The sequence below is a fragment of the Tarenaya hassleriana genome, unplaced genomic scaffold (genome assembly GCF_000463585.1).
Source record: "Tarenaya hassleriana unplaced genomic scaffold, ASM46358v1 Cleome17, whole genome shotgun sequence".
In the NCBI taxonomy this organism is placed as follows: Eukaryota; Viridiplantae; Streptophyta; class Magnoliopsida; order Brassicales; family Cleomaceae; genus Tarenaya; species Tarenaya hassleriana.
The window spans coordinates 2,584,263-2,599,323 of NW_010965122.1; the positions used below are offsets into that span (position 1 = coordinate 2,584,263).

The 15,061-nt window shown below is 38.0% G+C and overlaps 3 protein-coding genes across 4 annotated transcripts; 2 read left to right on the forward strand and 1 right to left on the reverse strand.

Annotated features, from left to right (window-relative positions):
- Window positions 1-4,639: 4,639 nt before the first annotated feature.
- LOC104810068 (delta-1-pyrroline-5-carboxylate synthase A) lies at window positions 4,640-10,187 on the forward strand. The gene is made up of 21 exons (XM_010536254.2): window positions 4,640-4,791; window positions 5,237-5,308; window positions 5,432-5,535; window positions 5,716-5,818; window positions 5,941-6,102; window positions 6,266-6,542; window positions 6,780-6,807; window positions 7,167-7,317; window positions 7,452-7,616; window positions 7,748-7,825; window positions 7,954-8,043; window positions 8,127-8,213; window positions 8,334-8,420; window positions 8,514-8,610; window positions 8,690-8,793; window positions 8,910-8,985; window positions 9,179-9,329; window positions 9,415-9,483; window positions 9,546-9,612; window positions 9,711-9,781; window positions 9,865-10,187. The coding sequence occupies exons 1-21, from the start codon at window positions 4,732-4,734 to the stop codon at window positions 9,944-9,946; spliced, it is 2,181 nt and encodes a 726-aa protein (XP_010534556.1). The 5' UTR covers window positions 4,640-4,731; the 3' UTR covers window positions 9,947-10,187.
- Window positions 10,188-10,560: 373 nt separating this feature from the next.
- LOC104810181 (glucan endo-1,3-beta-glucosidase 2) lies at window positions 10,561-11,744 on the forward strand. The gene has a single exon (XM_010536378.2). It carries the CDS (start codon window positions 10,566-10,568, stop codon window positions 11,712-11,714), a length of 1,149 nt encoding a protein of 382 aa, XP_010534680.1. The 5' UTR covers window positions 10,561-10,565; the 3' UTR covers window positions 11,715-11,744.
- Window positions 11,745-12,257: 513 nt separating this feature from the next.
- Window positions 12,258-14,206, reverse strand: LOC104810069 (uncharacterized protein At2g39920). Of its 2 annotated transcripts, none has more exons than XM_010536255.2 (4): window positions 13,756-14,206; window positions 13,183-13,603; window positions 12,909-13,109; window positions 12,258-12,808 (listed from the first exon to the last, which is right to left on the reverse strand). In XM_010536255.2, exons 1-4 carry the CDS (start codon window positions 13,817-13,819, stop codon window positions 12,625-12,627), a joined length of 870 nt encoding a protein of 289 aa, XP_010534557.1. In that variant the 5' UTR covers window positions 13,820-14,206; the 3' UTR covers window positions 12,258-12,624. The 2 variants fall into 2 exon arrangements, with proteins under 2 accessions (XP_010534557.1, XP_010534558.1); XM_010536256.2 differs by having other exon boundaries at window positions 12,258-12,805; window positions 13,756-14,205.
- Between the last annotated feature and the right edge of the window lie 855 nt (window positions 14,207-15,061).

Sequence of the window (15,061 nt, forward strand, 5' to 3'; positions counted from 1 at the left end):
TTCATTCAATGAGTGATTTCTATGCTTATTTTCTATATCCCTCTTTGATTGAATCTCTTTGGAGACTTAATTAGGATTCATGAGTAGATGGATTGCCATTGAATGAGAGGGAATGCTTTGGATTGATGAATGGATTTTAATGCTCTCTTGGGATGAAAATCCCTTGAGTTGATTTTAGAGTCTTGGTTTCCATGGAGACATGACACCTTGACTCCTTGATGCATTCATTCAATAGGGTTGCCATTGAAAGCGAAGAAATTCGGTTCAATCCAACCTAGGATTTTGATAAGAGAGTTCAATGCATTCAAGATTCCATTCCAAGTTACGAAAGTAGATGGAATGTCCTCTTAGGTAGCGGGTATTTAGCTCGAGAGAGCAAATCCCGATCTTTATCTTGGAATCCCCAATTTCAAAGGAAGTATGAAATAGATACTAAATATTTAGCACATCATGCGTGTTGGTGAACCCAAAAACCCATAACCCTTGGCCATTTGATTATCCTCTCTTGAATCGTGATTGTCTTTGATTTTAGTCTCTCTTTTTAAATTTTCTGCAACTTTCAAAACCACAAAAACAATCATCAATTTTATTTTCATAATTTTCCTAGTTTTAGTCGATTCCTAACTTAACCGCTTAAGTCCTTGTGTTCGACTCCGGTACTACGACATCCGTATACTTGCGGATTAGTTGTGTTTCGGATTACAAATTTAAGACTCGTCACGCAAATGATCATAGGTCTGAAAAAAATCGAATCGATTCGAGTCTGAAACCTTCGGACTGAGTTTGGATTCACACTGATCCGATTGACACCCTACTTACATTCTATAATACATTCTATAATACTGTTTAAATAATTTTGCGCACCGTCCTTGTTATTTTCCATCAATTCTTCTAATAGATAATTTTGATATTATCGATTTTTAAGTATAAAAAATCATACTATATAACAAAAAAAACCCAATTCTATTTTACGATTCATCGGCGACTAATCACCAAAAAAAAGGGTCATGAATCCTAAGAAATTAAGATCGAAAGGGATGGCAACTTTTTGTTTGCTTGTCTGATTTGGCAGACAAAGTTGACAAAACCAGTAATACAAAGAAGCCAACATTTTTTTTTTGGCTACAACAGAAACCACATGCATGCACGGTCTTTTGCTTACGCTTACTCCTTGGAAACTTTTTTTTTTTTGCATCATTAAATTAAAATTTTTAATATTCTATAAATTCAGATAAAATTCAATTTCGTAAAAAAACAAACAAACAGAAAATCTAGATTAAAGAAAAGCAAACAAATGATAGCAAAAAATTGCGTGGATATATATAGTTCACGAACGTGACAGCAACAGCATTCCGACTTTTACAAAATTCAAAAGGAACACTCGTGACCTCATTTAATTTTTATACATAACTTAAAATGGTTAATGAAGTCCGATCCATTTGAATTAATACATATCTATTATATGGTGCCGTGCGAAAAAAAAAATGTGATCTCTCATGCAACATGGCACTCCATCGTGTTCATCTTATAACCACCAAAAAAATAAAAATATTGTACTTATCTAACAGTCGATAACCGATAAATATAATATACGATTGATATTTGCCTATAGTGTAAAACACACCAATTAACTAACTTCAACTGTACGTAACTTGAGTCAAAATAGTTTATCAAATAAAATTTTACAGAGAAAAATTTAGAAATAGACCAAAATCATAAAATAAAATTACGCAAACCCAATCTTTTAATCTTTTTTTTTTAACAAAATAAAAAGATTATAAATAGACCAAGGTCATGAAATCAAATTATGCAAACCCAGAACTTTTAATATTTCTTTTAACAAAGTAAGAAAGAACTTCAACTCTTAATCTATACTTTAAATAATTGCAATTAATGGAATGTCTAACGACTGATCCTGAAAGAGCCCAACCATTGATGAAGATATTGGTAAATTTCTTTGCATGTTTACGAAGAAGACACACATGCTTTATCCAATTTTATTATTTTTTTTAAGAAAAAGATAATCGGATACATATGTTTTGATATGATTGGTTGGTCCTTTGCGTGTGATTCTCTCAATTTTGCTGCCGTAAGAGGGAAAAAAAATCTGTAACAGTGAAAAACCTCCGCATTTGGAATACGGTGTCGTATAAAACATTACAAAAGTCTCAAATTACGTATTGTTATAAGACCCGCACGTTGGTTATGTTCATATTATATTTACAATGATCAAACACTATTGCCGTAACAAAAAAGTTGTCCAAATTTGATGGCGTATGTACGTGCATGGCATTCTCTCAACAAATACTATAATTTCGTAAGTTAAGAGAATTGAACTTTCATAACAAAATGAAACTCTAATTAATGATACATGGGGGGGGGGGGGGGGGACACGTTCCTAAATTTTGTAACGTTCTTACACACGTAGGTTGCTTTTTTCTCATGCTTGTCCGTTCTCAAATCTTACCCCCATGCATTTAAAATCATATAATTCATTTTTATTTTATAAATTTTATCTAACTTGATTACCATTCTATTGTAATCACTAATTAGATAACGTTAAAACTGTGAATGAAAAAGAGAGCAAACAGTTATGAGAATTATACTGACTCAATGCTTAATCGATCCTTATATTCGAATATTCAAAAAAGATATATAATTTTTAGGCTTCAGACTATTATCGATACTTTTTTACGTATGTTGATTATTTCATATGATATATTTCGACCATTCAATATATATATATATATATATATATATATATATATAAATATAAATGATAGCTTTTGACCAGAAACAAAATTCAATAAAAGAAAAAGGTAATAATCGAATTAGACTGATGATCGGACGAAAGCCAACGAGGGCACATGCATGCATCATCAAACCACGTGCCCCCTCCTACTCCCTATTTCTTTTTTTTTAAAAAAATATTTTATTTTACCAACTATTAAATCATTCCAATTGTATTTAACGTTTGGTTTTAATTTGGAATATTTTGTTTTATAAAACTGAATAAACCATTCTCGAATGGAATCGTACACATACAGAACCGAATCCGACAATATATATATATAAATATTATGGTTTAATACTTATTTGATATTCATATATCGATATCATTTTGAACTGATCCAATACTAAAACTGTACCGAATCAATATATTTAACATTCGATTCTATTTTAATATAATTTTTATAAAATAAAAAAATATCATTTCTGAACCGAATCATTTGACTACCGAATCGAATCGAAATCCGAAATGCTGATCCTGCAATATCCATTCGTCTCTAATAAAAAGTATTTGGACATTTTTATTCGCATTTACATTCATAACTTTAGTCAAATTATTTGTCTTGATTAAACATTTAATGACAAAAAAGTTTTTTATTTAACTGTATCGAATGGCACCTATTTATAAAAATTGATTAGGTAGAATCTTTAAATCAAAATAATTAAGTTATTTTAAATAGAGTAGATATATCTTTTTTTAATAAATTTTAAATCTAAAATATATATCTTAGAAACAAAATTCAATATGAAAGTAGTGTAAGGAAACATATAAAAATAGAAATAAATATTTAGCACATTATTTAATGGTGATACTTATCTATTAAAAAAAGAAGATTATTATTTGGATATTGAATATAGAAGGAAAAATGATTTTTTGAAAAATAAAATTTAAAAGATTATATAGATATTTTTAATTTATTTTTGAAATTATATACAATTTTTTTTTATAACGGTGAAAATTTAATCACAACTACACCTCGACTTCGCGTAATAGTCTGTAAATAATACTAAACATGATAAACCACCAAAAGATGATAGACTCGCAGAGAAATAGAATCGAATCTATAACCTCTTGAAAAACTAAGAATCACTCAACGTGAAAATCTAATTTATATATAAAATTAAGATAAAAGGATCATAATTTTTCTAAAATAGTAATAAATATTATTTAACCAAAAAAATCATGAACGTTAATTATGTTGGAAATTAAAACTCTTAAAAATAAAATAATTTATAAAAACCAAAATAAAATAATTGACATATAAAAAATGAGAATTGAAAAAAAAAAATTGACGTCCTTTTGAACGTTGAGCCTTCTGCAATTGCTCTAGCCATGGTATGTACATATATCAATCTAAAAACTATTCACGTAACAAATATCACAAAAAGTTGACACTTTAAATTTAAAGTTGTTATCAGACCATGTATATATTTTTTTTCACAGGATTTTGTCTAGAATAAGTTCTAAAATCACAATTAAACCATGATCACGTGGTCGCGCCGCATATGATTTTTTCCCCTTGGACACGTCACCTAAAACCTGCTTGGCTGTCTGACCTTTTCGTCCTCTTCTGTTTCGCTTTGTGTCGTTCACGTCCACCGATCCACGACCCTTCCTCAGCCGCCTATTTTTTCTGATACCGAAAATACCCCCCCATCAGAGTATCTATTCCCTGCTTCATGCCCTGTACTCCCTTTCCCTATACCACCAAATGGATGCACGCCACGTCATCGTTCTAAATTTCGTATTGGACTTATGCCCTTATTTGCCACGTGGCTAATCGTGATTGGACTCAGTATACGACTCTGGGTTCTGCTGTATTTAAAACCCCCCTTCGCCGTTCTCCACGTCCCCTCCCACCGGATATCCTCTACTCTCTCCTCCTCGTAAAGGTGGCTGACTCGAGCTGAGTTGACTCGTTCCTGGTTTGATAGGCAACAATGGAAGAGATGGATCGCTCACGCGCTTTTGTCAACGACGTTAAGCGTATCATCGTCAAGGTTCGTTTTCCTGTGAAGCGCCCCTCGTCACCTTAGCATCCCAATACCATAAGATTTTGTTAGATCGATCGAGTTTGTTTTCTTTGATTTCGTATTTTTCTCAGTTTTTTGTTATTTTTATAACTGTTGTTGGATGATCATCATGAATGGCCATGGCCAGTGTCTTTCCGTACATCAATTATTGTTCCCTTAGGCGGCTGTTTGGCGGCGTAGAAAATCTGGGAAAATGTGGAAGGAAATGTTATGTTTTTAGTGTATTTTTCTATGAGATCCAGAGTGATCTCAACGAGGAGTTTCTTAAAGTTGAATTTTCCGTCCAAATTGGACTGAAACATGCCTCATTTTAAGCTCACGCATCGTTGAATATATGGCCATTGATGTACGGAGAATCAGAATCTCCCAGCCCTTAATGGTTATAAATGTCATGATTTCGCGATATTTATAGGTGGGTACTGCCGTCGTTACTGGAAAAGGTGGAAGATTGGCGCTTGGACGATTAGGAGCACTTTGTGAAGAGGTATTTGTTTATGTACATTGAATTGATAAGCATTCAGCGAGCTCTGCATTAGGCATTCTCGGATTGAAAAGGTATATGAGCATCTGTATATTGTCGCCGCCTTAATTCATAATATAATTCCAGCTTGCGGAATTAAACGCGGATGGATATGAGGTCATTTTGGTGTCATCTGGTGCGGTTGGTCTCGGTCGCCAGAGGCTTCGATACAGACAATTAGTCAACAGCAGGTTACTAATGGCACTACCTTGTACCTTATGTAATCGACCGATTATCAAAAGTTTACTCTTTTACTGTTGGAGCCATCCGAATATTCTCCTCCCAGGGCCTGTGGAATTAACTGTGAATGGTTCATTTTGTGTTTTCAAAATTGGTTCCATGCTGATGATTTGTTTGTCAATGGATTTCAGCTTTGCAGACCTCCAAAAGCCTCAAGTAGAGCTTGATGGGAAGGCTTGTGCAGGTGTTGGTCAAAGCAGCCTCATGGCTTACTACGAGACTATGTTCGAACAGGTGATTTAGATACTCTACTGGAAGAACAATTCTATCCACCTTTTTCTTACATGTTTCCTTGACTAGTTTGTAGCACAAAACTTTCATTTTTTGATGCTTTTTCCCATTCGTTTATTGGGCAGTTGGACGTGACAGTGGCTCAACTTTTGGTGACTGATAGCAGTTTTAGGGATAAGGAATTCAGGAAGCAGCTTAATGAAACAGTTAAATCATTGCTGCGGCTGAAGGTTATTCCAGTTTTCAATGAGAACGATGCACTCAGTACTCGAAGAGCGCCTTATGAGGTTTGTTGACCTTTTTTCCTGATCCTTTTCAGCACGAACTTTTTCTACATTTTGAGATGTGAAGGATTTATAAAATACATGGTTAGGTTTGGAGTGAACAGTTGCCAGGTTCTGCTGAATCCTTCAATCTAATGCATACTTCTTATGTGTTTAATCTATGCAGGATGCTTCTGGTATATTTTGGGATAATGACAGCTTAGCTGCTCTACTGGCACTGGAGCTGAAAGCTGATCTTCTGATTCTTCTGAGTGACGTAGAAGGTCTTTACACAGGCCCCCCAAGTGATCCTAATTCAAAGTTAATCCACACATACATTAAAGAAAAGCATCAGGGAGAGATTACATTTGGTGACAAGTCCAGGGTGCTGAATGAGCTTGTTTTTCTTCTGCAAACCAATGGTACAGGAGCAATAAATATGAAATCTATCATAAGTTACTACTGTTCAATTTCCTAATCATGAAGTGAAGCATGAGTGTTCAGACCACGAAAACAGATAACATCATACTTTGGTTTAGCTGTTGACTACATGTTTAATCGAAACTTGTTAGGAGTAATAATAGCTCTTGTAAGCAATACCTTTTAACTTTACAGGTGTGATTATGTATGGAGGACCAAGGGCAAGTGCTGTACTGAACATCCCGGAAGCACGCTCATTCCATCACGAGTACTGTTCTAAGGCATGCGCATTCCTGTTATTATAACCAGGTAAGAGTCGCCTCCATACTCATACATGCATAATTTTACTGCATAGTTTTGTTAGATCTTCTATGCTTCTACAAGTTGTTACACTTCCACTGCAAAACTGAAAAATGTGGATTTCTAAAGCTCAATCATTTATCACAATAAGAAATTGAAACCTCTCAAAAGTAGATTTTGTTGGTACGGAATTATGTAATTTCTGTTGAAGCTATATTTTTTTATCAAATGCTTTTCTCATGCTTGCTTTTAGTATCATCTTATTCCCCTGCATATCAGATTCTATGTTAAACAATTGAGCTTTAACTAACAGATATTGTAAAATGGGAAAATGATTCATTTCTTTCTCCTTTGTTTCGGTTTTTAAGTGGATATGCAGCTCAGAATATAGCTAAAGTCCTCAGAGGACGGCGTGTTGGTACTCTGTTTCATCAAGATGCTCATTTGTGGGGCCCAGTCACTGATTTCGGTGCTCGTGATATGGCCGTTGCTGCAAGGGAAAGTTCCAGAAAGCTTCAGGTAGTACGGGGTTCCAGTTTCATTGTTTAGTTGTTTAAAACTATTTAATACATGATTTCTTTCTTATTCATAACTCCAGAAAACTTTTCTTGCTTTGCAAATGTTGTGCTAAACTTGTTCGCAATTTGCTACAGGCCTTATCTTCAGAAGATAGGAAAAAAACTCTACTCGGTATCGCTGATGCACTTGAAGCAAATGAGACTGCAATTAAGGCTGAGAATGATTTAGATGTAGCTGCAGCTCAGGAGGCTGGATATGAAGAGTCAATGGTGGCCCGCTTAGTTCTGAAGCCTGGAAAGGCAAGACAGTAGTCATTGCATGTTTTTTAATCTACAGAACTCACTGCTATGCCTTGGGAAAAGATTTAGTGCTAGTTTTATGACCACACATCTGTTTGTTTCTAATGTTTCCATTGTTTTGTTCTTCACAGGTCTCCAGCCTTGCAGCATCAATTCGTAAGCTAGCTGAAATGGAAGATCCAATTGGCCGTGTTCTAAAGAAAACTGAGGTATAAACATTATCTGTCAGATATCAGCGACTTACAAACTATAACCAGAAATATCCTCCTATAAAGCAAGACCTCTGTTTTACCACTATCTATTTTTTTGTTGTTCTTGAAATTTTCTTTCGTGCCAGGTTGCAGATGGGCTTGTCTTGGAGAAGACTTCATGTCCCTTAGGTGTTCTTCTGATTGTTTTTGAATCCCGACCTGATGCACTTGTACAGGTATGCCAGAGTCATTCTTCTTTCTCCCCATACAATATGAATTCTAAGTGATGTATACTTTGCTCTATGCATGATTCAAACAGATAGCTTCGCTTGCAATCAGAAGCGGAAATGGTCTTTTACTGAAGGGTGGAAAGGAAGCCCGACGATCAAATGCTATCTTACACAAGGTACTTTGTTATCAGATTTCCTAGACTCTGATGGCCCTCGCTTGATCTTTCTGGCTTTCTTCATAGACTATGTCAGTTGCGCCCTTGTAAGTTGTATGTAACTCTTTGAAAAATGTATAGGTGATCACTGAAGCAATCCCTGGATGTGTTGGCAGTAAACTCATAGGACTTGTGACTTCAAGAGAGGAAATTCCTGATTTGCTCAAGGTAAATACATCTATGAGTGGCAGGTTGCCAACTTGCCAGAACTATTTAGCTCTTTAGTTAAACCGGAACCCACCATTTGCATCCCTGCCCCAGCTTGATGACGTTATCGATCTTGTGATCCCAAGAGGCAGCAACAAGCTTGTTTCTCAGATCAAGAATTCAACGAAAATACCTGTTCTAGGGCACGCCGGTATGTTTGTCAAGCATTTTCCAGTCAGTTCTTCAGTTGGGTTGGCCTAAAGAGAGTATGACTAGTTTTGTTTTGCCAGATGGAATCTGTCATGTTTATGTGGACAAATCATGCCGTGTGGATATGGCAAAGCGAGTTGTTTCAGATGCAAAGCTGGACTACCCAGCAGCTTGTAATGCGATGGTAATTGGCCTACTTTTGTCTTTCCAGGCATTTGAGTTGTGTTCATTTATGCAGTAGCTGGTATGTTCATTACGGAGATATCTCATTTCATTCCCTCTTTGCCATGTTTTTAACAGGAAACCCTTCTTGTGCATAAAGATTTAGTGGAGAATGGTGTGCTGAATGAGCTTGTTTTTCTTCTGCAAACCAATGGTACAGGAGCAATAAATATGAAATCTATCATAAGTTACTACTGTTCAATTTCCTAATCATGAAGTGAAGCATGAGTGTTCAGACCACGAAAACAGATAACATCATACTTTGGTTTAGCTGTTGACTACATGTTTAATCGAAACTTGTTAGGAGTAATAATAGCTCTTGTAAGCAATACCTTTTAACTTTACAGGTGTGATTATGTATGGAGGACCAAGGGCAAGTGCTGTACTGAACATCCCGGAAGCACGCTCATTCCATCACGAGTACTGTTCTAAGGCATGCACAGTTGAAACCGTAGAAGATGTCTATGGAGCTATAGATCATATTCACCGACATGGGAGGTAAAAAAAAATGATTTTCTTCACATACATGGTTCAGAGGGGTCCTAACTCTGTAACATTTTATTCGTCGTATATATTGTGGCAGCGCTCACACCGATTGCATCGTGACGGACGATCATGAAGTTGCAGAGATATTCCTCCGCCAAGTGGACAGGTATATATATGTTACCATCTATATGGATTGGTCGGAGCTTACTGAACATTCTTGTTTGACAGTGCGGCTGTTTTCCACAACGCAAGCACAAGGTTCTCAGATGGTTTTAGATTTGGACTTGGTGCTGAGGTAAAATACGAGAAAGGCTTCTAAATCATATATATATTGTTTCTAAAACAAAGATGAGAAAGAAAGAGTGAGGGATTTCTGGAATGATGTTGAAATAGGTGGGGATAAGTACAAGCAGGATCCATGCCCGTGGCCCAGTTGGAGTCGAAGGCTTACTGACAACACGATGGTACGGTCAAAAAATTTAAACACAATTTTTTTCTTTTCTGTTAAGAGTGGTGTGTGTGGTGATGGATGGATGAATGGATGCAGGATAATGAGAGGAAATGGACAAGTCGTTAATGGAGATAAAGGAGTCGTTTACACCCACAAGGATCTCCCCATCCAATCTTAGATACAAATACAAAAAAAAGAGTCACGAAGAAGAGAGAATTACTAATAATATCATTATATCAGAGTCTCGTTTGTGTTGAAATGGTTCTTTTAAAAAATTTAGGGTTTTAGTTTCCTTGAGGATTACGTTAACGGTGATGAATGATGCATTTTTCCCTTCTCTTGTAACAAAAAAAAGAAAAAGAAAACACCTTTCACTTATCTATATGGATCTTGACAATAAAATCGTGGCCTTTGCAAAATTGGATGAATTTATGATACGTAGAATCATAGTTAGTCTCTTTTTAATATACTGTGTTCCTGAAACTATGCGGATGTTATTGAGATTAGGATATTTCATTATTAGCCCAAAGGGTTTTACAAGCCCAATTCAACCACGATGGGCCTTCAACGCCACGAGGCGGCTTTAACTCTTGATAATCAGATTATGACACGTGTGCTCTCATCTACGGTGAGATCAGGTGGGACACATGGTAATGGTTCTACACCTTAATACACTGGATCTCTCTCAACCGTAACAGAATCCTCCCGCCCATTCTCACACTGCACGCTCTTTCAACTTTTCGTACTCTGTTTCTCTCTTGCTCACTCTCTCACTCTCTCTCAAACAGACGACGGAGATGAACTCTCTCTCCTCTTTTCTCCTCCTCCTCCTCCTACCGGCGTTAACCGTTGTTGGTCTCTCAACCACCGGCGCCGCCATTACCACCATCACCACCGTCGGAGTGACCTACGCCACTCCTGCCTCCGCCGCCGGATCCAGCCCCATCTCTCCGGACAGGATCGCCGCGAAGGTCACCTCCATGAGGATTCCGGCGGTCAGGATCCTGGATTCCGATCCTGCTCTGATTCGCTCCTTTGCCTACACCAATGTCTCCCTCCTTCTCTCCGTTCCAAATCCTCTGGTTCCACTGCTCGCAACCAATCGCTCCCTCGCCATGCGTTGGGTCTATCGCCATGTGCTCCCCTTTCACCCTCGCTCGAGGATCTCCATGATCTCCGTTGGAGACGATATTATCTCTTATTCGCCGGATATCTCGCAGTTCCTCCTCCGAGCGATGCAGAACGTGTATCAGTCTCTCCGTGATCTCAGCATCTACAAGGTTTCGGTCTCCACCACCTTCTCTTTCTTCAACACTATCTCCACGACCTCCGCGCCGTCGACTGCTCGGTTCCAGCAGCCTAACGGAGATTTCATCATCAGTCCTGTCCTCCAGTTCCTTGAGATGACCAACTCGTCTTTCCTCATCAACATCTACCCCTACAACTTCTACCGCTCCAACTTCGAAATTCCAATCGGATTCGCTTTGTTTCAGGAGCATCCATTCCTGTTCAGAGACGACCTGACCACCGGAGTCAGGTACCGTAACATCTTCGATATAATGATTGATTCGGTTATTAGCGCCATGGCTGTGATGGGGCATGAGAACCTCCCTGTGATCGTGGCGGAGACGGGGTGGCCGTGCACGGGAACCGACGCGAGAGAAGTTGATGCGACGGTGCTGTATGCAGAGATGTACCTGAAGGGATTGATAAAGCACCTGAGGTCAGGAAATGGAACACCGTTGAGGAAAGAAGGTGTCGCTGAGGCATACATCTTTGAGCTAGTTGGCAGAGAACAGCAAGGGACACGGAACTGGGGGATTCTGGATCAGAATATGACCCAGAAGTATAGATTTGAGTTCTCTAATGGCTGCAAGACGAGCAGATTTAGAACATATCTGATTGGGCTCTTATTGGTGGTGGTGGTTTTGCGCCTGCTGATGTAAACGAGAGGTATGGCTCTGATCACTAACGCTGTTCCATGGTCTTATTCTGTGGTTGTTTGAATATAGTGACAGCGCTGTTATCTTTCTGCAAATGTCAAATTGGTAGGTTTGCTTTAATTGGCGACGGGATTCGGATTTGTTAGACTACTTATGGTGTGGGTTTAGGAATTGGATTATATGCTTCCATTCCTCTTTGACTATTTTTTTTCCTTCTTGTTTTAATCTTTTCTCCATAGAAACTGTTCGATTGCGTGACATCAACTTCATGAAAAACAAATGAAATTTCATCCAGCTTTTGCCAGTCGTAAAATACTGTTTTATGAGCTTTGATAACATGAAAAATGGAAAGTTTCATATTTACATTGATGAAGCAATCAAATTGACAGAGGTTAATGATAAAATTGCATGAATACATTCGATATATGGAGCCCGCTTTGTATTTTCCCTATCATGTCTACATTTGTAACAAGCTTTTGGGCCATATTATAAAAACGTTTCAAGACCCTAGTAGAAAACAGCATACTCATGGAACATCATCATGAATTTCCATTCCAGGTGTTCCCATAGCAAATGTTTGAAACATCATTCTTAGATATTTATGTACAATCGAGTTCGTATTTTTACCAAGATACACGTCTACATGCATGCCCTGGTAAATAGATTTTGTGTCAAAAGGAAAAAAGGGATTCAGAAGTAACAAGCATTACCCTCTACTTCTTCCGCCCCCACAATCTGTAGGACTCTGTGGATCCTGAAACTGTTAATATTACAAGTGTGTAAACTGTAAACTACAAAGCTATATCATCGCATCAACCGGTAAGATCACTTTTGTACACATTCATTCGGTCTTCGGTCTTAGAAGAAGATGCACGAATAATCCAAGCGAATTGCAGCGCTCCTTCCATTGTAATCATCGAGATGGTAAATATTCAATGCTCGGAAGCTTGAAAAGGCGTGTTCTTAACCGTGACAAGGTCAATACATCCATATGGCTGCTAATGACGCCTCTTATCCGGTACCCTCCTTCTTCCATCTCTTCTATTTGTCTCCTGAGATGCTCATGTTTACCATCCTGCATTTCTTGATCTTCCCTGCAATAGTAATACACAGTCCATTTGCTTTATTACAACCTCTCTTCTTGCTACATTCTCTTGAGCAAAAAAAAAAAAAGGTTTTATTCATTTTGTTATATACCTCATGATCAATCGAGACCACTTGCTGTATCCTGCGGAATTCAGCTGCTCAACCGTGGGATTCCTCTCTCCCTCGGATTTTCTTGATAACAGAAGCATCGAATACCCCTGTGATTTCAGCTGAGAGTACATCTCAAGCATAAGTTTGTCTTGCTGATGCCTTGCTTCTTCAACATACTCCTGATACCCGTCTTTCTCTAATCTGCGGAAAAACCCACGAGTGAGACATTGCGGTGTTACAAGAATCAAACCATTCAAAAGGGCGTATAGCTTACCCAAGCGTGGAGTAGAAGTGATGATCCAAAACATCGTCAATATCGATCAAAACGGCGTCGAGGCTGTCATCACCCAAAGGTGTGAGGCTCCGGAAGTAAGTAAGCGCCATCCGAACGGTGAAGTTGAGCTCCTTCAAGTGGATTCCTCGTCTGATGTCTATGCAGATCGGAGGGAACTCCTTCAAGCCGTTGAGATGAGAGTGCAGGGACAAAGCATTGCAGTAACTGAAACTCTCGATGAGGTTCTGAGCCTCCACGATCCCAGAGCTTCTGGTCTGGCAGTTCTGAAGCATAGCCGATAAGGCGATAAGCAAAGTGACCATCACTACCCCAACTGCTAGAAGCGACGCCAAGAAGATCGTCGCTGCGAAAGACGTCATGTAGAATCCGGATTCTATCTCGTACCGGCTCCCCGCCAGTTCTGAAAATCAGGGTGTAAAATAAAACTCAAGCCAAGATTGAACTATACCCCAAAACACACAATCATCACAAAAAAGGGAACTGGGTTTGGTCCAATTCAGACCAGTTCATGGTATCCATGAAATTTCACCAAAAGCTCACTTAAAGAGAGACCTGAATTTCCTCTGCTGGAGAGGCCGGAGAATTCACGCTCCATCTGATGAGCATAAGCCGACATTTTCTCTTAACAGACTCTGGGGTTAATAATGTCTTCAACTCCCAGATCTTGCAGAAACTCGACAGGACAATCACACGTACATAGAGATCTTAAACTCAAATCAAGATCTGGATATGATTTAAGACCCAGAAAAAAAACCCCTAAACACATGCAAGTGTATGGATATGGTCAGCATCAAATCTCTCCGCATCTGCCCATCTGTTCATCTTCTTCATTTTTTCAATTTTTTTTTCTTACTCGTGGAAAGCAGAGCAGAAAAGCTATGAACACCTGAGAGAAAGTGTGGCCATTTTTCTCTTAGAGGATGAACAGATGAAGAACTATACTTTTGTATGTATATGTGCGTGTATACGTGTGTGTTATAAAATCTGCTAAAGAGAACAACTTCAAATGAAATATTTATTACCCAAATGCTGAATTGCTCTTTGAATTTATTCCAAGGTTGCATCGTGTCTGGCCCCACTCCATGTTACAGATATTCCAAATTAGTAAATTTCTTTGCTTCTTATTCTCTCTATTGTTAATGATGCAATAATTGCTCTTCTCATGGTCCCCCATCATCATTCATTTTCATTGCCACCTTGGTGTAGGACCCACTTGATCATCTCTGATTGGCAGATCCATAATCCAATTCAAAGAATCTTAGCAATTACAAAAAAAAAAAAAGATAACACAAGAATCTTCTAATCACGTAAACATCGTCTTCATTATAATATCTCAATTATTCTCCACCTTATCAATCACTTGCTTGTAGTTTAGTTACCTTTAGAACAAACAGAGGTGTTCATTGGCCCGACCGTATATAGTTTATATTTGAGTTCTGTTAGTGCAAGTATTTGCACGTGTTGTTTTGGTTTGTTTTGGTTGTTAAAAGGTTGTTGCAGGTTCAACAACCTATGAGAGATTTCAGGAGAAGAATCCGGCGAAGATTGCACTCGAGCAAATCTGAGGTACAACTGACAAGATTCAGATAAAGTCAAAGACTGAAGAGATAGAGTCAATAACAAGAGATAAGGCAAGATCCTGAAGATAGACATGAAATCAGCAAGAATCAAGGTGAAGTCTATCAAATCAATTCGTGAAGATCTGAGGCAAACTGGAGGAGCCTATATAAAGGAAACAAGATGCATATCAAGCGTGATAGAGAGCATGAGCATAACTTCTTAGTCTATTTCGTTAAGTGAGTGTGTTCTCATTATTTGGTGAGTGCGAGTCTGAGAGGGAGACCGATTGGGCAAATCT